Source organism: Perca flavescens, chromosome 14, assembly GCF_004354835.1.
Source record: "Perca flavescens isolate YP-PL-M2 chromosome 14, PFLA_1.0, whole genome shotgun sequence".
NCBI lineage: Eukaryota > Metazoa > Chordata > Actinopteri > Perciformes > Percidae > Perca > Perca flavescens.
The window spans coordinates 5639433-5660201 of NC_041344.1; the positions used below are offsets into that span (position 1 = coordinate 5639433).

Consider the following 20769-nt stretch of genomic DNA (forward strand, 5'->3'; position numbering starts at 1 on the left):
AAATGATTTTCTACTTTCACTGAATAAATCTTTTAACCAACTTAGGTCCTCATCATACCTACCAAATATGTATTTATTTAGTGTTCATAATGCAATTATTGTTTTTTTATAGAGGAAAAAAATATTTTTGTATACTAAATTCAACAGTTTTTAATTTCTTTGCAGTCTGGGATAAGTCAATGATTTGCTACAAAATTGATTCTGAAGACTAGATATCGTCTTAGATTTTGGATATCGTAATATCCTAATATGGCATAAGTGTTATCTTTGCATTACAGTAAATTATGTCATTTTCTGAACTTAGTAGACTGTTGTAACTGTTTTACTATTTGCCTTTACCCACTTAGTCATTACATCTACATTACTGATGATTAGTCATCAAAAATCTCATTGTGTGAATATTTTGTGAAAGCACCAATAAACCAAAAAACTTTCTTTTTAGTAAACTCTGTGCACACAAACAATGTCATCAATGCTGGAGTTCATGTGTAGAGCCCCTGGTGATACTTGGAGCAAAGTTCCATGTTGTGTCAAGCCTTCTTAGTGTTTTAAAAATAGCTATTTTGATGCTATCATAGAAGTGCCCCTAGCACTCCCAAAAATACGGTAAATCTTAAAAATGGCGCTTCCGTCCTAATTATGCTTTTCAGCTAAAGTTTGACTCGGGTACATTCACAAAAAAGACCCCTAGGTTGCATTTTGGTGAGAGTTACGCTTTAAGGACTGTCATCTGATGTGAGCAGATTTGGTGAATAAGCTTAATTTTTTCCACCCCCAACTTTTGCAATATCAAATGACTAATACCAAAATCCACAAAAAGGGGAAATTGTAAAGTTAGAAATAATATTTCCCTGACAACTTTTAAACGTCAGAGAAAAGGCTGAATTGTTGCATGACACGCTGAGCTTTGGCCTTCAGAAGCTAATCTCGCTGTCACTCCATATCGTTGTTGATCTTGTGACTGGTTTGCTCACTAAAGGCCATGACCTTTTGCTTTTACTACTGCGTGAACTGTTCAAACTGTCAGGAGTCCTTGTGTAGTCGTTCAACGCCGATCAATCATTAATTGGTTCCACTTTACTTGAAGGTATTTACATAAGAGTGACATGACACTGTCATGAACATGTCATAAACAATATAAACAAGTCATAAATGTTTATGACATAACGCTTCCATCATTATGTGTCATTTTTTTTTGTCATTTTGAGAGGTTAGGGTTAGGGTTCATGTGTTGTGACAGTGTCATGTCCCCCTTAAGTAGATACCTTCACTTCAAAATAAATGCGTAAAAGGATAGTGATTTAATTAAATTAAACACATTTAAAAGATCTAAAATACTGTCATAATTACTTACCCTTGAGTTTTAAAAGAATATCTAAACATACACCATTTAATATTAGTAAAAGTACGTACTTTTAAAAGAAAGTGGTTCATAAGTAAAAAGTGCCATGAACATTTAAAGTTAAAAATACATCATTGAATAAAATCACACGGTTAGTAAAACGCATAAAACAAATGGCATGTGTGTTTTTGTTTTTTTTTAAGGTATCTACTCTTATGTAGATACCTTCAAGTAAAGTGTTACCCATTCATTTAACAATCATTTAACATTTGTGTTGCATCGGTCCGGAGCAGTAACAAAAGGCTTCAAATAATAAACAAATAAAATCTGAATATAGATAGCGTGGATAGTAAAGAAAGAAAAATATAGAATATCAAGCCAAATATATGCTTTAACCTCATATAGTCTAAGTTTCAAAGACTGTCAGGTGGTTTTCTTCGAATTCTACAACACGTTGCAGTTCTTTAGTATTTGGGAGCCTTTGTTTTTGGCTCTTGATGTTCACATTAGCTGACATGTTGTTACATTTACGACACGGTTATCTGCGGTTCTTTGAACTGTGGAAATTCCTCCTCACATTATCACCAAATACAGTAATCATTTATAAAGCACTTAAGAAACTGCTGCTGCATATGATTAATTACAATAACTGTTCTTCAGGAGTATAAAGGCCAATTATGCGTCACTAAGGAAGACAGACTTGTTTTATTTGTTGCCAAGGGCTGGCAAGCTACAAGACATTCTCTGGACAGACACTGGTGACTTGGTTTGAGAAGTGCCGGCATCCAGGCAGTCTGGCGGTGCTTCTGTGGCACAGGGCCTGTGTGCTAAAAAGGCAGTGATTACTACAAGCTGATGTACATGGTTGGGGTAAGGTAAACAGGGGTAAATGCCGATCCCCTATCAGCAAAAAAATGCCAAAATCTGCTTCAATCCGATACTGTGATTGGGACATCCCTAATTTAAATGATGTGGTTTGGTCTCCATTTGTCTATATCCATGATGTTCCACTTCTGGGATTGCTCCGGTGCCGCAGGAAATTCCGTCGGATTTCACTCTTTTCGACCGGATGTCCGTCCCCTTCCCCTTTCTTTGCGTTGGCGTTATAACCTGTCTAAAGGTCTGGCAATGCGAGAATAGGTCTCCATCAACATCACACTCAAACACTTGTTCGTTTTCCAACTGGACGAGGATCAGTCTCCAAACACAGAATGTGTCAAATTCCAGACGTGACACACCCCAAGTGAATCACATTTCCCGGTTAAGACATTAAGAATGACAGACGTCCATGAATGTTCTGGTTTTATAATTCGGGCATTGCTTCACATGATTAATTGCGAATATAAATAAATGAGTTGTTCCCAAACACATTCTTTCCTTAAACCTAGTTATATTTTGTTTTCATCTCCGCGGTGTAAACTAAAAATGAGCAACAGCAGTAAAATAAAATCTTATGCAGAACTTTCTGTGCTGCAGGCAACATTTCCGAGAAGAAAAGATTGTCATGTTTTACTGGTTATCGTGATCCTGTTGGTTTTGGTCTCTGGTCGATAGTGATTTGTCTCATTTTATGTAGTTTTCATTCAGTACAGTCACAGTGGAGCAAACCATAACCTCATGAGTCTATTTAAACAGACTTTTGGTTACGTTATGAGATATAGGGTTAGGGTTAGGGTCCATGTGTCATGACTGTGTCATGTCACTCTTATGTAGATACCTTCAAGTAAACAGCCCTCTAACTAACACTGGTTGCACTGAGTAGCAGTGAAAATTTTAAAAAAGGGCAATAAAATAGGATGTATGTGTACTACACAGTGATTGTTGATAATTGGAACATTTTTAAATGTGTTTTGAATGATGATAATGTAGATGTTGACTGTAGGGATGCCGGTAGATTGTTGCCCTGCCCAAAGGTTACAAAATCCCCTTCTGTTTTTGTTTTACCTGGGAAACTTAACGAGGAGTGAATCCACAGCTGAACGTTTTGCTCACTTCAAAAACCGAAACCCCTTCTTAGTTCTAGATAGCATGAGGGCAGGGTGGTTTAAATTAGAACAGATGTGTTGTACATCTTTGTAATTGACAGTAGACTGAAGGGCAAACCACACCAGGGGGCGAATAACGCAACACAACACGCAGCTGTTCTTTTTTTAAAGTTATGAGATTCAAAGAAAGCACCATAACAACTTCCTCTTAATGTTTGCGGTGTCTGTTGTGAGCTACGTGTGCCAAATGTACACCACTTAAACGTACACAGGGCTCGACATTAAGGCTTGTCCGCTTGTCCGGGACAAGTGGATTTTTTGTAGGGCAAGTGGAAGAGAAATTTACTTGTCCCACTGGACAAGTTAAAACTCAAACAAAATAAAATGCCATGTTAGTTCACGTTATGTGCCACTCATTACGTCTATGTTACCGATTTGAAACGATACATTTTTCCCCCCGCAATCCCGGGCAGCGGACCCAGCGGTAGTCGGTCAGCGGGCCGCTAACGTTAGACCCAGCCCGCTGTTCAGCTCGTTCTCTGTAAGCGATGCAGCATGAAAGCACGGTGAACCTGCCGGTGTTAGTTAGCTAACGTTAGCTTGCTAACTCCGCCTTAACGTTACCTCCTCGCCACATCGTTGACAGAAAGCGAGAGACCCGGTGCTAATACGGCACCGGTGCCTTAACGACAGTTATCCACCGGACCGAATTGCAACGCAGATTTCGGTGCCGCTGAAATGCCAGCGCTTCTCTCTGATGCTCCGAAAACGGACGAGGGAACTGTTAAGAAATCTCTAAAAGACGTGTTTGTTCTGATTTCTGGAGGAGGAAGAGAGGCATGGGTCGAATTGGAAGTTAAGCAAAAAGGTTTAATAAAACAACATGAAAACGACAGTCAAAACACAATTAAACATAAAACATGAAAACACTGCAGCTGACAGCGGACTGAACCATGCTACTCATTTTGGAGTCACATAAAAACAGTCCTGAATCATTCTCCGGATTACACATTTATTCCATTCCCTCAGGATAAGGACACACCTCTGAATTTAGGTTTACTACAGGTCACAGACTAAGGTTGATTATCATGGAAGTGTTGATCCTAATCACGTCTAGCTCAACAGTTACCTTTCCTGTGGGGACAATGAGTCTCCTACAGTATGCTAAATAACAGCCATGACCTAATCAATTCTTTAGAAGCTACAGACGGTGTGAGCCAGACCAATGCTAATCAGTGTGGTTATTTGATTAGATCTAGCAAGTACATTGTTTTCAAAACATAAACCGGGTTTTAACTTTTTAACTTCAACAGAACCTAAACATCGCCGCATGTCACGCTAGTTAACATTACACTTGGCAGCAGGTAATGTTAACCTACGGTTAACTAGCAGCTAGAGTAAACACGGTTAAAATGCTGACAGCTAAACGGTGTAAAAGTGTGTCTGTCTGTATTTCACTGGAGAGGAACGTATGACGTTGTAGCTGCTGTTGTCGGAAAAACACAGATGTTGCGTTCACTTGAAATTTGCCTCGCCATACTCGTGCTGCATTCAAAGCTGTTGTAAAATACCCTTCTCCCATCCAGAGGTCGTTTTTGCTGTTCTAGAATGTCGTTTTTTTGTGCTCCTTTTTGAAACAAATAAATAAATAACATGCTGATTAAATATCAGGTAATAATCAACTGTAAAGTAGCTACAGCTTTTAAAGGATCTCTAAATCAGCCTCTGCTGGGTAGAAATTAGTGAAATTGTATAAAAAAAATAAATAGTTAACACCAACATTAAGTGGCAAAATCCATTGTTATGTCTACAAAATTATTTTAGATATAGTATAAGTTCAAGTTTAAGTCACCACTATGTCTGGTCAAAATATTGACTTAGTATCTCAGAATATAAACTAAGAATCTCAAATTAATGAGAAAATGTAAGATATTGCTTTAGAATCTCAATATATTGACTTAGTATCTCAATATATTGACTTATCCCAAAATATTGACTTAGTATCTCAATATACTGATTTAGTAACTCAGAATATTGACTAAGAATCTCAAACCAATGAGAACATTTAAAATATTGACTTACAATCTTAATAAATTGACTCAACATCTCAAAGTATCGACTTAGTATCTCAATATATTGACTTAGTAACTTAGAATATTGACTGGGAATCTGAAAGTAATGACAAACTTTAAAATACTGACTTAGAATCTCAATATATTAACTTCTGCACACCGGCGTGCAACATATTACTTTGTACTATGAAGTCTGGAGATCCTTTTTTCTTGTTGAATGGGAAATCTATTGTTGGGACACGTTTGTTTCTATTGTTTCAACTGAATTGTATTAATGTTGATAGTGTTTGGATGCTTTCAACGGTTTGTTCAAATTCTGCATTAGCAAAACAATTTTTTTTTATAAAATGATGACTCTTTACCCGGACAAATTACTTTTGTGCATGGACAAGTGAAATGTAAATGTACTTGTCCAAAGGACAAGTGCCTCAAAAAGTTAATGTCAAGCCCTAGTACAGTACAACAGCTTCTTTGTGTTGCACCTAAGGGAGCTGCCAGTTGCAGTATCTGCTAGAAGAGTCAAGTTCACTCAGCAGTCGGTCTGTACTCCCACCACATAAAAATGCATGTGTTCATAGCATGACAATCAATAGGGCCATTCTCTAGCCTGACATCTCCAGACCAAAATCGCTAACTCAAAAATACAACTGAACCGACACGCTCTACAGATGTCTTCTGCCCAGTCTGTCCCCTAAGGGCCCGTTGTGTGCCAATGTGACGTCAAAATGACGTAGATCTCGCTGGTGCGCCAGATTTTGAAGTGCGCGCCTGGAGGATGACCAGATGCCTGGACTCTCAGAGTGACTGCAAGTCTCTCTTGTAAACCTACCGGGTTAAGATGAGTTATTTTATGGTGAATGAAAGGCTCGATCCGACGAAGTGGGTCATCAATCAACTCGAAGCAGTGACGCCAATGCTGCTGCTGCCAGTTCTGCCGTCGTTTACCTTTTTTTTCTTCTTCTTCTTCTAGTCCGTAGAAAGAGCAACGTCGGTAGCCTTTGCTCATTAGCGCCACCTCTGTTCAGGAGAAGACTACAACTAGTGTGCCGACCACCACGCGCAAGTTTAAATAGTTAACTGGCACTCCCATGACGTCACGTTTGTGAGCGACAGGTCGGCTGCGGCGAGTATACCGCACGTTTAACCCTATAGGGGTGGAGCAAGATGTTCGGGGCTCAGCCAAAACCTGGACATGCATGCTCCTTGGGGAGATTATTGTTCTTCCTATTTACAGCCGCTATATGCTACTTATTAATCCGTTTTGATACTGGAACGGCTAAGAAACCATTCATCATTTGGGAAAAACATGATAGTGCCGGAGGTAAAACTGCATCTGACTATCATAAAGTGAAAGTCTGTAAAGGGGAGACTCGTGAGTACCCATAGAACCATAGAACTATATCTAGCTTCACTGTAGCTTAATAAAGGAGCCTGCTACAGCCTCTGAAAGATGATTCAGGGCTTGTGAGAAAACATTCGGGGCTGCTCCACCCCTGCCCACATAGAAAACAGAATTAAGACGATTTACTGTAATTACAGGGTGTGTTGGTGTGAATCAGCGGTTCTCAAAGTGTGGGGCCCGCCACACTGGTGGGGAATAGAGACGTGACAGGTGGGGCGCGCCAAACGGGAGGAAATTTTCCTTTTTATGCCTTTATATCTTTATCCAGACATCCCAACTGTTCCGGGAATCTCCCGCATATTGATAGCGGCTCCTTGACGCCCGCAAATGAGATCAAATCTCCCGGAATCTGGTGTGATGAATGTGTCGGTGTGTCGAGCCTGGCTGGCCACTCGGCGCCTTCAGACAAAGCTCAAGATAACAGGCTAACGGATTATTAGCTAGTCAAACACCGAGCGGCTCCATTAATCTGCTCGGTGCGTCTTATAACAAACAGAGCGAGCATCCGCCGGACTCTAACATCTGTTGATCCGTGCAGGACTTCACTGTGAGCCGACCGTTTAGAGACCATGTGACCGGCAGGTAACGTTAACGGTTCGCTGCTACTGTAGCAGAGCTGCAAGGAAACCAGGGCTCTCAGGTGTCACACATTGAGCGTGACTGTCACACACTCCCGCCACACATTGTATTTCTCACGCGGAAAAACTATTTATAACATATTTAATATTCTGCAGCGCCCAGAAGTTTTCTGGTGCGCCGCTCTCACTATGGAGCTGACAGGAATCAAACGTGGCTCCCCTGGAGCTCTTAGTCAAGCCTGCCACTTATCAGCCAATCAAAAAAAAAAAAAAAGAAAGGGGCTATACAATAGCCAATCAGAAAATAGCACTATTGTATCTGGGTAAGATTTAACGCAACAACAAATGAGAAAAAAGCATAGAGCAGCATACAGACACTTTCCTAAACGTTCCCAAACAGGGCTCTGAGTCTGTCAGAAGGTCTGAGATCTACCGTATCAGCACAGCAATCACGTAATGCACAGCAGACTATGGTGCAGCTAGATTATTTTATAGGGTTTTTTTAGGTACTTTATTTTTCTCAAAATATCACGACTCCTCCAAATCTCAGAGAACACAGATATATTTTGAATGTGCACAAAGTTTTGAACATGAGCAGAAATCTTGCTCAAAACACATCTGAAATATTACAGTCCAGGGGTGTATTAATTCATTAAAATGAATGAATTTATCATTGAGGTGAATAATTGTCATATGCACATTTAAGGAGGTTACTTCCTCAACAAAAGTTGTCACTGCCTGTCCTTAAAACTTAAGAGCCCTGAGTAAATGCTGTACTGAGCTGTGTGTTTTCAGTGTTAAACACAGCTGCAGCTATTCATGCACGACTGTTGTTGGTGATCTCCAGAGGTGGAAGACTTACTCACATCATGTATTTCAGTAAAAGTAGAAAAAACTGTGTTGTAGAGTTACAAATTACTTGTCAGTTACAAGTCCTGCATTCAACATTGTCCTTAAGTAAAATATACTGTACTTAAAGTACCAAAAAGTAAAAGTGCTCATTATGCAGTGTAATATATCTTATATTATTGGATAATATTATATTATTATGCCACATCATATCTCTGTGAGATGGGCTTTTCAGCTGAACATTGAGCATGACTTGAGTGGCAGTATCAAGCCTGCAACCCCAGTTTGAGAAATTGTCCGATGCAAAACAGGCTCATTGCAGCCACTAATGCAGGGATAAATAGACCTGTCTTGCCAAATGGATTTCTCTTTTTTTCTTTTTTTAACAGATTGCAAAGTGGCTCTTTTATTTATTTCCTTTATTTTCTTATTTTTGAACTTGATACAAATTTTAACACAGCTGTTATTTTATTTTCTTTATTTTTGAACTCGCTGTTATTTGATGTAGATTGTTAGTTTGTATTTAGATACAACTTGTTACTATACTGATACTAGTTGTTCAATAAATTGGAACAGTTTAAGCTTGTTGCGTATTTCATTAGCATTGTGTTGGGCCGATGGGGGCAGGTGGGGCTTGAAAATTCCACCTTGTCCAAAGTGGGGAATGACCGAAAAAGTTTGAGAACCACTGGTGTGAATCAATGACACGGACCGTAAACACATGTATCATTCAATAATAAGTTTTAAATTGTGACACACATAACCAGTAAGTTTTAATGATTTGGTTGGCGCTTGTAACACTGTCCTGTTCTAGTTTGCTTGAATGATATTGAACCTCTAAATGAGTCAGAAAAAGTGCCCCATGTCTCAAGCAACTTACCTGGAAATGTAACAGTAATGCACAGTCTCATGAAATCTTACCCCTGGCTCTTCATGACAGCGCGATTGCTTATGTTGTATGGTTTAACTTGAAAAATGTCTTAATTATTTCCATCACCTATGTTGTAAATCTGTGCACAGCAGCTTTCCAAGGTATACACCTCAGGTTTATTATGCAGCCTGATGCCAGTTGCGTAACATTTAATGAAGGTAAACAGTGTGCGAGCCATGTGTAGTTGTACAAAACAGTTAGCAGAACCTGTTCTTCAGTTGAAAGGTTATCACGATCACTCGCTTCTCATTGCTGTCAAACCTGCAGGGATGTATATAAAATATATTTTTGACAACCCCATCCATCATGGGACTGACAAGCAGTAGAATGAGAAAACCATCCGGAGAGAAAATTCCCAGAGAAATCACCCCCTTAGCTAAGGAGACATACCCTCCAGTTAGCTGGATCATTTACTCATGGTGTGCGTCCATTGTTAGCGTCATTTCCCCGCTTCCCATTCATTTCTATAGAAGCAGCCGTGCAATGCATTCTGGTAGCGCCACTGGGACGTTGGAGAAGCGCGGAATTGAGTCTCCCGCTCCTTATTCTAATAAAGTTGAATCCAGCCAACTTTATGCAAATGAGACGTGGCTGGCTCGGCTCAACGCCTCTCAAAAGCTGACAAAAATCTTTTAACTGATCTTTGTCGCTCTAAAGAAGGGGCGTCAAACTCAGTTTCCCAGAAGGCCACACTGGAAAGTGAGAATCACATCAAGGGCCAGACATGTAGAGTTTATTGTCATTTTTTATTGTTATTGCATGTCTCATATACTGTAGTCTTCTCACTTACAGTTTGGGCCTCATAAAGCCCCAAAAAAGTTCCTTAGTCAGTGACAAATAAGTTGAAAAAAACGCCAAAAAAGTTGGAAAAAGGCTGGAAAATAACTTCTGAAAAAGTGGCAAAGCGTCCAAAATGTTAAAACAAAGTGCCTAAAGCATTGAAAGAAACGCATGGACTGCCGGAAAAGGCATCAAAAATGTTGGGAAAAAAAATGCACCAAAAACTTTGGAAAAACCTGCGAGGGGCCCGATTTGGCCCTCGGGCCTTGAGTATGACATCTGTGATCTAAAGTGAAGACAGATTCTGCAACTGCATAGCCTATATCTCGCTTAAAATGTTTTCAGAGACAAATTGCGGTGAACTGTTTTCGTAAAATAAGAGATCGTATTTTGAGCAAGCCGCCACTATGGTAGCTTTTAAAACCCGGAGCCAGCCAGACCCAGGTGAGGCGTTCGTCCAATCGGCTGCAGCCAATCACGGTTGTAGGAGGGTGTAGCCGGTTTTCTTTGCTTGTCAGTGGTCAGTGAAGAGAAACTGGTGGCAAGCCTACTAGTGTGCAATGCTGAGTAGCGGGGGCGATCCCATCATAGAAAACTAGTAACTAGCAACGCAAAAATCACACTTTAGCGTCTGTATGGAACGCACCGGTCGCTGTAAGATGACGTAGTGTGAAAAGCAGCAACGATAGCGAGTAGTATGACATACCAAAAATGTGCGTAAGGACACAGGTTGGGGTGGTGGATGGGTCAAACATCGCAGGACCTTCACCCAGGAGACCGGGGCTCATGTCCCGTTCTTGTCCCGCGTGTCACTGAAGCATACATTTTATAATCCCGCCCACCATCTTTTCCTAAACCTAACTGTCCCGTTCTTGTCAGTTAAGACCCAGAGCGTCAAAAAGTGACACAAAAGGGCTAGACGCTAAAGAAAAACATTTTGGCTACTGACCAGGCATGGCTTTTTTGATATGCTGGGAGGGAGAATGTGCATTATTGCATTATTTGAATTGAATGCAAGGCTCGTTTTGGTCTCAACGTCCATTTTACTGCTCGGAGCTAAAATGTGGGTCTCTTTCTAATCCACTGCTTCTACACAAAGGTCCAGTTAAACTGTACATTTGCGTTGATGCAGGTTTTTGGCAAATCAAATCACTTGAGCGTCTGGACTCCATATCCAGTTTGGGTTCAGTTCGGCCCTCCGGGGTGTGAGCTTGAACAGCCATAATTCTACTTTTTCGACACTCGTTTACCAGAGAAATTCGCGGGGCTGCTGTTTTTAGATATTTAAATTTTTTGGGGGGGGGCTTTTCCGCCTTTTTTTTATTTCGACAGGACAGCTTGGTGAGAAAGGGGAGAGAGAGAGGGGGAAGACATGCAGGAAATACCCTGGACCTCTGCGTCGAGGCATAACCCTCTCGGTATATGTGCGCCTGCTCTACCCACTGAGCCAACCCGGCCACGGGGCTGCTGTTTTTTTTAGAGCTCAATTAGTTAGTGGATTGACAAAAGAAAAAAAAAAAAATCACCCGTCATGTTTACATTCATTGCTACGTGAAAACCTGCAAACGATAAACGGAAATCGGCGGTTACGTCGGCGGTTACGTCGGCGGTTATGTCGGCGGTTACGTCGGCGGCAGAGCCTGCAGCAGGTGTTTCCATAACGCTATCCATGGTTCCGCTTCCTCCTTGTCTTCTTTAGTTTCGGCGCTTGTCAACAAGCGGGCGTCATGTCACCAACTGGAATGGAGCGTGCATTAGCTCGCAATATAGAGCAATGATTCGCCAAACTGCTCTTTTTGCAGTCCAACCTTGAAGGTATCTACATTCGAGCAACATGACACTGTCATGAATGTGTCATAAACATTATGACATTATTATTAACATTATTACTAGTCAAAAACATTTATGACATTCGGTTTTAGCATGAAAAGTTATGGTTATGGTTAAGGTTAGGGTTAGGGGTCATGTGTTCATGACAGTGTCATGTCACTCTGATGTAGATACCTTCAAGTAAAGTGTTACCCAAATTTCTTCTGATATTATTGTTGTAGTAATGATTAACGAAGATGCTTAGGGGAAAGGTAGAAAGTAAAAGTATGCATTTTATTTAGGAAATGTAGTGGCGTAAAAGTGGAAGTTTCCAGAAATATAACTAAAATAGTAAAGTACAGATACCTGAAAAGTCTACTTAAGCACAGTACCGAAGTATTTGTACTTTGCAACATTACAGCACCGCTCCCACAGTGAGTAACCACTTCCCGTCTGTGTCTCCGCAGAGCGTGGAGGACGAGTCGCAGTGGGTGGAGGACCTGCTGAAGCTCCACACGGCCCGAGTGCGAGACGTGGAGATCCTGACGGGCCTGGACCTCTACCGGTCCACCAACCTCACCTTCACCAGCACGCTGAGCCTCAAAACCTACCTGCACACCTTCGAGAGTGACGACTAGACGCGCAGGGAGACAGACAGACGCACACACACAACAGGATGTAGCCCCCTTTTGTAGAAAGTCCCGCGTTATTTGTTACTTGCATGCTCGCTGGACAGCCGGCGCATCGTTGTTCCACTCCTGGGGAACTGCCCCAGATGTGCAAAAAAAGGGAATGCATTTTTCGTAAAATTGAAAAGATTAAAAGAATGGCTTGGCAAGCAGTAGTTTGGAAGATTACAACAGGAACATGCAATACTATCACAAAATAAAATCTAGGAAGGTATAAGCTAGCACAGGGACTTTCTCAACAGCTGCCACCACTCAATCCAGTTCATACAGTACAGGACATCATCATGCACACATAAAGGACTATATTGGGCTTTTAGTTCCATAACTATAAACAATGTATACTTTATATTCCTACTGCCCATCCGTTGCATGCTGTAGATTTTAAACATTTTTGAATGTGTCTTTTCCTACTCATAAAAGACTCTTGAACCTTGCATCACTTGTATCAGCGGATCTGTCTGTAATTCTTTCAGCCAAAGTTGCAATATCATCGGGAGGACTTCTCATAGCAAACTACAGATTACATTCGTATGCTGTATGGAAATAAGTAGAAGCCAATGTCTGTGTTTAAAAAAATTAATTAAAAAAACTGGAAAAATACATTCAAAAATCTGAAAGTCTACAGCATGGTTTGCACAATAGTCAGCAGTGAAGTTAAGTGCAGTTAATGGGCTTTAACTTGCAGCATTGCTGGTATGGTTTTGCAAAGGAATAGTTTGATATTTTGATATTCTCTTTGGTTAGATGAGAAGATTGGTTAGCCTAGCTTAGCATAAAGACCAAGGGGGGGACAGCTAGCCCAGGTCTGTCCGATGGTAACGACATCTGCCCACCACATCTCTAACCTCTAACACTCACTAATTAACATGTTAGATCCCGTTTGTTTAATCCAAAATGTCAAACCTTTCCTTTGAAACAACATGCGGCAACTATAGGTTTAAAGCCGCATACTTTTCGGAACTCAAAAGTTCCAAAAAGTATGAGGCATTAAACATATAGGAAGAAAAAATAAACTAAACCTGAATTATTAATATCTCATGATTACTAGAAATGGTTTCCAAACAGACATTACACAAACATACTTTTGCACAAAACGTTTTTTTTGTATGAGTTACCACTAGGGCTGGGCGAACTGAAAAAATCAGCAGTTCTTCAAATGATATTCACTCAAAATGTTTCACAACAGATGTTCTGAGAAAATGGAGTCAGTATGTGCTTGTTATTATCAATTTAGACAACGTAATTGTATATCACGAGATATATATATATATATATATATATATATATATATATGATCATATTTAATTATTGCCCAGCCCTAGTTACAGTACCACAGGTGCTCAATGACTTTTTCATGTAAACAAACCACGGCATCAATACCATAAACCAAGCATTATTGTAAAAGAAAAAATAGTCTCAGGAATGGAGGGCTGGCACAGCTCCTTTCTGTTTGTTTTTATGGTCTGCTGACAGTTTTCAGCAGTGGCTAAGATAAATGAGAATATGGCAAATGGAAGGATTACAAATTAAAATGTAATTGCCCCTGAAAATACAGGAGTGATTAAAAAAACAAGAAAAGAAATAGCAGTTCATTTCTAACCCTGGTACACACACACACCCCAACTGCAACAATTTTCTCGCTTTTTTCACATCCTCCCTCTCATCTCTCTTTCCCTCCCTCTGTCTCAGCTGATCATCTAGGTGTATATTTTTATACAATTTGTCTCGTATTTATTGCCTAGCATCATAACGATAACAGCACCTAGTGTTACAGTATTAAGTGTCAGTGTAAAAGATCTGTCCCTGTTTACTGTAAGGAGATGGATCGCTGATGCAGTGACAAGATGCTACCTTAAAAGGGAAAAAAAATAATCCTCCTTTGAATGCAATATTAACACGGCTCTCATTTTCAGTTTGTTACCTCATCTCATTATTTGACCTGCTGCATTCACATGTTTAACTCTACACAGATAAAAGCAGTCTTTTTTTTCATGTTTAGTCTTTACTTTGGTAACACTACACTGATTAGTTCACATAGCTATCTATCCAGGTAATCGGTAGAACGGAGACAATAATCAATAAAACGTCGATAAGATCACTTAAAGCGCTTGCCAAACGGTAGACGAAGCCATGTTTGTTGTGTAGTCTTTCAAATAAAAGCCGTAGAGAATTGGGAAAAAAAACAAACTGACTGGAACTGACTTCTTTTTCATTTAGCTGAGCCACGGTGAGCCATCGGTTAACTGCCAAACGCCATTCGCACCTGTGTGTTTGTCTTTCGTCAGCCGCAGTTTCGGTGGTTGCTCAAAATCAACACTGTGTGGGGAACAAACGGTTCCCTTGTGGTTCCAGTTTGAATGAGGGAGCAGCATTACCTCATCAGCAATTAATGTTTACATGTCTATCTCATTACTGCCACACATTTGGCTTCTTCCAATGTTTGCATAGACAGCGTGGCATGGTTGTTGGTGCCAGATGGGCTGGTCTGAGTATTTTCCCAATCTGCTCAGTTACTGGGGTTTTCCCGCACAACCATACAGTATTTAGGGTTTACAAAGAATGGTCTGAAAAAGGAAAAACATCCAGTATGCCATATACTCATCTCCACTAAAAATAGGGAAATGAGGCTACAATTTGCACGAGCGCACCTAAATTGGACAGTTGAAGTCTGTAAAAATGTTGCCTGGTCTGATGAGTCTCAATTTCTGTGCAGATTGTGAAATACTCAGACCAGCCCGTCTGGCACCAACAACCATGCCAAGTTGCTTAGATCACCTTTCTTTCCCATTCTGACATTCAGTTTGGAGTTCAGGAGATTGTCTAGACCTGGACCACACCCCTAAATGCATTAAAGCTGCTGCCATGTGATTGGTTGATTAGATAATTCAATTAATGAGAAATCGTAAAGGTAAATAATCCTGAAAATAATCCTGTGAGTGTATATATATATACACGCTATATATAGAAGTGTGACTCTGGGTGTTAGTTGAATGACCCCTTGGTGGCATTTTTCAACGTGCAAGGTAAAACTACGAAAAGATCGTGGGTGGGGGTCACAAAATGGACGTTTAAGTGGCACGCGGAACCCTTGGCGAAAGTCTTGTGTCACCCCAACCTGTCTCCTTATGCAGATTTTCGGCCTTTTCATACTACCCGCTGTGGTTTTTGCTCTTTGTACTTTAGACACCGAAGGGGTGCTTTGTGCATCGTTATCTGACGCTGAGAGACACCAACCAAGCGTCACTAGTTGACGAGTTGGGAATGAGAAGTTGAATAGACTTTCGGTGCCTTATAGGGCTGCGCAATTAATCGCAACTTTTCGCAGTATTTGTTAATGTTAATGCTAAATATGTATCAAACCATTCGGAATGTATTGTGGTGCTGCAGAGACATCCCGGCCTACAAATCCTATCCTACAGACTTAAAGAAAAAAAAATCTTTGTTTTGGTACAGATCTGTGCAAAAATCACACTATAATCATTTTAATTGTTTTTTTTTATTTTCAATGAAAATACTAGAAAAATTATCATTCCCTCCAATATCCTGAATCGTATCGCACTCGCTATATCAGTCAAAAATAATCACAATTTTCCTCATATCATGCATCACTAGTGCCTTATATAAATTATATATATTCCCTTTTCCAGCCAATATGCAACATCCAGAATGAAGTTCATTTGAATTTTGTCTAGAATTGGACCCAGTCCTCAGGGCTTTGTGGATATAATCCCTCTTTTGAAATGTCTCTGTTTAACAGCATGACATGTTTGGAAGCAACATTTCACTGAGTGATGACAGTCCAAGCCTTCTACGTGTAATTCCCATAATCCGTACAAAGTCAATCAATCAGTAGAAAACCAAACCAGTTTAACCAAACAAAGGTAACACCTAGTAGTATTTCTATGGGAACATACACACAAACACTGCATGCCTGAATGTGTCTGCAAGCCTGAAGGCACCGTTGGCCTTTCATTTAGAATAAAAGAAAATCCCAATGCGATCAAACATGCAATTATATTTATTGAGCATGGTTTTCTTCAGGGGCAGTTTGGGAAATACCCTTTTGCGTTCAAACAAGGCATCTCATTACCTAACCGCAAGCAGACTAATTAATTTTCTAAGTTTCTTATGTAATATGTTTACATGGATCAGGATATCGTAGGATGTGAGGATCAAAGGACATACAGACATACGTTTTTGATTTGTCATACTGAGCTATAAATAAATACATAAAATTCAACTTAATTGCATGTTTACGGATGCTTCATTTGCTCATAACACCACCTGTTGGACAAAGAGTGTAAACCAGTCAGATATTATGTTACATATGATCTAGTGATCTGTGATACACTGTAGCAGAGTTTGGGACAGAATTTTGCACCAGTAAAGACTAAGAAATAATGAAGATTTTTTAGTATAATAATGATAATCTGTATAATAAACCAATTTCCTTGAGAGGAATGTGGCTATCAAACGTGTGTAAACCAATGGGGATATAATATAATAGCAGGAGGGCCAATATTAGTAGCTATTCTTAAACTGGTACAGTATGCGGCAATGGTTTAACTGGGCAGAGGGCAGTGAATGTGAGCGTGTAGCTCATGGCTGTACTGTGTAATAAAACCGTGGGGATTCCAACCACCTTCATAAACCAAACACGTGGTATAGTTGTCTAATTGTCAATTTTTATATAATAATAATCACTGTGTCTTTATTTAACCGCAAGTAATTGCTAACATTAGTTAAGGTCTTAAGGCGTATGACTGGTAATTGCTGATTTTGTTTAGATAGGCCAAATTGTAATTACGTAAGTGATTGTTGGTCGGATTGTATATTTGTATTATTATTATTTCAATTGTTAGTTGTTGGTACTTGACCCTAAACACGTTCATAGCAACAAAAATTATAAGAGGTTGGGGGATACAGTTAGAAAACATGTTTTATGATAATAAAGAGCCGTTGTTTACTTCTTTTTTTTTTAAAGTAATACGTAAATATTTTCAAATTGGACTGAAAGACACAATGAAATTTGTGTTATTTCTGAGACAGTTCATTGTACAGCAAAATTTGGAATTGTTGCAGCTCCAACACACGCGCACATCTGGATGCTGGCAATTTGTCGGCCACCGAGCTCCAGCAGTTGGGCGGGGGGGATGTTTAACGATCAACAGTTGACATCTGAATGGTCAGCCAACAAACACGCACACACATGCGCACACACACTGTTGGGTTTTAAAGGAGGACGTTTCCCAAGTACTTTGACGAAAGCTGCCTTGAAGTTTCCACAGTGTCTTCGTAACCACTGCGCAATACCATGATACCCCTGAGGATTATTTCCGTTGTACGTGATACCTCACATTATGACGCTGCCGTATCGCTAAACGTGTAGGTGATGATCTCACGTTGTAAATTGCGGGCAACAGAGTACTGCACGGCACGAAGATGACGCATGCACTGCAAATTAAACAACCTGAACAGCTTAGGACACAGATTGTTTCCCAGTCATGACTCAATGCCGATGAACACTTCCATGTGAAAGCACTTGCTGATGCGGTTTAAATCATCCAACTGATTGGACCAAAAGTCTTTCATCACATTTGCCAGTTTGGACCTCAGAGGGAATATTATTTCCACAGTAACTCATTTGAGGCAGTAAAGCGGTTTGTAACCAATTTGCCAAGAGTTGACGAAAGAGAGACACTTGGCTTAGAGTCAAATCGGACCGTTTCTGCTGTATTATACTTCAAAGTCCTGGTTTATGCTGTATTTGCTGTCATTTCCAGAATATAATATTTATATATAGTAATGTTAATGTAAGCAAACCACACAGCTTTTAGTGTGAATATGTTGGAAAGGCAGGATAAAGGAGCGAGGAGAAAGTGTCCCGACTCAGGGAATTAGAGGAACCAAAGGCACAGAGAGACGAGGGAATGTTTGATCTTGGGGATTTATTTCACAAATTAAAAAAAAAAATTTAAAAAAGTACACACCAACAAAGAGAGTCCAGACTGCCGAGGGAAAAAAATTCTTCCAGAATGTTTGGCAAATGAGAACAGGGAATCCAAAAAAACACAAGTAGTCCAAAAGCCAGGAACTTGAGACAAAAGGAACTCAAGGGCGCACACAACTTGACTCAGACCCCGTTTGCACGAAGGGAAGACGCAGATATTTTCCAAGGGGAACCCAAAGACTAAATACACCAGGTAACGAGCAAACACGGGACAGGTGACACTAAGGCTGGGGAACAGGTGGAACACATTAGACAATCACACAGGCGGGAAAACTAAAAGACAGAAAGTAAAACTAGACAAGAGAATCTACTATCAAGATAAAACAGGAAACAGAAACATACAATCATCATCCACAATCAAAACAGGAAAACAGAAACCTACACAACCACAACAGAAAGTACTTTTATCCCAAAAGTGCACTCATATGGTGTCCTTGACACATAATTAGCTTTAAGTCCTTTTTTGTTAGGCATCCTGTGAATGTCTGCACACAGCTGGAGAGTCCATTGTGTCCATTCAGAACAGTTATAAACACTTGTTTCCAAATGTGGTTAGACAACATTTCATATTAAAGGAGCAGTAGGTAAGACTTATCAAACTATCTTTCTGTCATACTTGCTGAAACTGACCCTATGTTCCAGTTGAACTACATGAAGTTGGTAATTTATAACAAAATCCGGCTCCTCTGTAGTGCAATTTGCAAAAATCCACCGCTCCCTGTTCAGATGCACCAATCAGGGCCGGGGGGGGGTCTAACTGCTTGTCAATCACTGCTCATGCATTCATTCTCCCTTGTGGGGGGAGGGGCTTAGGAGACCATTTTGGGCTTTAGCGGAAAGGGGGGGAGGGACTGAGAAGTTGTTCCAATTTTTTGGAACATCGACAATTTATCTGGGTCATCAAAATGGTCAGAAAGTGGTTGTTTGGGTAATATGGGAACACACATAAAAAAAAAAAGAATTGCCTTTACAACTATGGTTTCTGCACAGAAAAGCCACTACATATTTAGCTATGTATAAAACCTATCAAGAAAAATACATATGATTGGTCTATTTATTGATGTTAATCCTGCAGGGTTATTTTACACAGGTTCACAGTTAACAGACAGCCTGTTCTACATAACAATATCCGGCAAACACATTTTTAAGGTGTGCGCCTACTCAGACGATGGTAACCCAATTGAATGGAAAGATAATGTCCTTTGTATAAAGTCAAGTTTGGGAGTTCCCCTCTGCTGTAAAGCTGAAAGGTTCACCGTTAAACTGCAATGAATACATTTTAGGAAAATAAGTGAAAATAAGTGAAAATCATCTTTGACGCACAGCATTCGGTATTCAGGACATTAATTACTTTGCCCACAAGAATAAAAATTAATTTAGCGTGATCATTAAATTTAGTTTTACAGACACGTCCTACACCAGGACTGATAAAACATGCAATAAAAAAAATAGGACTGTGCAATACTGTAAATACATTTTATTATTTTAATATTTATTCTCTTTATTATTTTGTGTTAAATCTGCTGCTGCAACAGTGTGAATTTCCCCATTGTGGGATTAATAAAGGATTTTTAATGTTGAATCTTGAATCTAGGCCCTACGTCATAATCCAAAGGGATTTAAGGCACATTCAACTTTTTGATAATTTATGTTTAGTTGCTTATTGATAAGGGATGAAGGTTTCCTCTTCCTACATATGGTTTTTGAGGGTCCTCAGGCTGAAAAAAATCAAAGCTAAGTGTTGACCTATTGTATATATATTAACATCAGTGTCCTTGCTAAATGTAGTTTTTTTATGTACATGTATGTTCAGATTAAGAGAGTTAACTGTTGTCAAGTCCCAACTCTAAAGACGAGACAGCATACTGTCACAGCAGCGTGTCCTTAGAAACAAACCTTTGACTGACACTGTAACGTTACCAAATGAACTACAACAGCCATTGTCTAAGTTATCTCATAGGTAAAATAGCAAAAAATTGCCGGTGCAACACAGATGTCTTCTTACTTGATGGTTTTATTTCTTAAGGTACATAACAGTGACTAACGTTTCGATGTAAGATTACATCTTCATCAGAGTACTCATAGCTACTGTCAATGTTTTTTACAACCTGCACAGGTACTTTCTAGACAGTTTAATCACACAGCTGCTGTGGGTGATTATTCTGTCTGGGCAAGGACAGACAGATAGCGAAAATGAACTCCAATAAACCCTGTTTTAGAAAATGTGTGGCTTTATTGCTGGTCGTTTCTGTAAAACTGAAAGATACAATATAAAGCATATATCACTATACTGCACATATATGCATATGAAAAAATAATGAC

At 39.8% G+C, this 20769-nt stretch overlaps 1 protein-coding gene across 1 annotated transcript in view; it reads left to right on the top strand.

Annotated features, from left to right (window-relative positions):
- LOC114568070 (ectonucleotide pyrophosphatase/phosphodiesterase family member 2) overlaps window positions 1–13218 on the top strand; it is a 79341-nt gene extending 66123 nt beyond the window's left edge. Inside the window, exon 25 of the mRNA XM_028597438.1 lies at window positions 12216–13218. Coding sequence (XP_028453239.1) covers window positions 12216–12386 — 171 coding nt within the window. The 3' untranslated portion in view covers window positions 12387–13218. The remainder of the gene's footprint in view (window positions 1–12215) is intronic.
- The last annotated feature ends 7551 nt before the right edge of the window (window positions 13219–20769 follow it).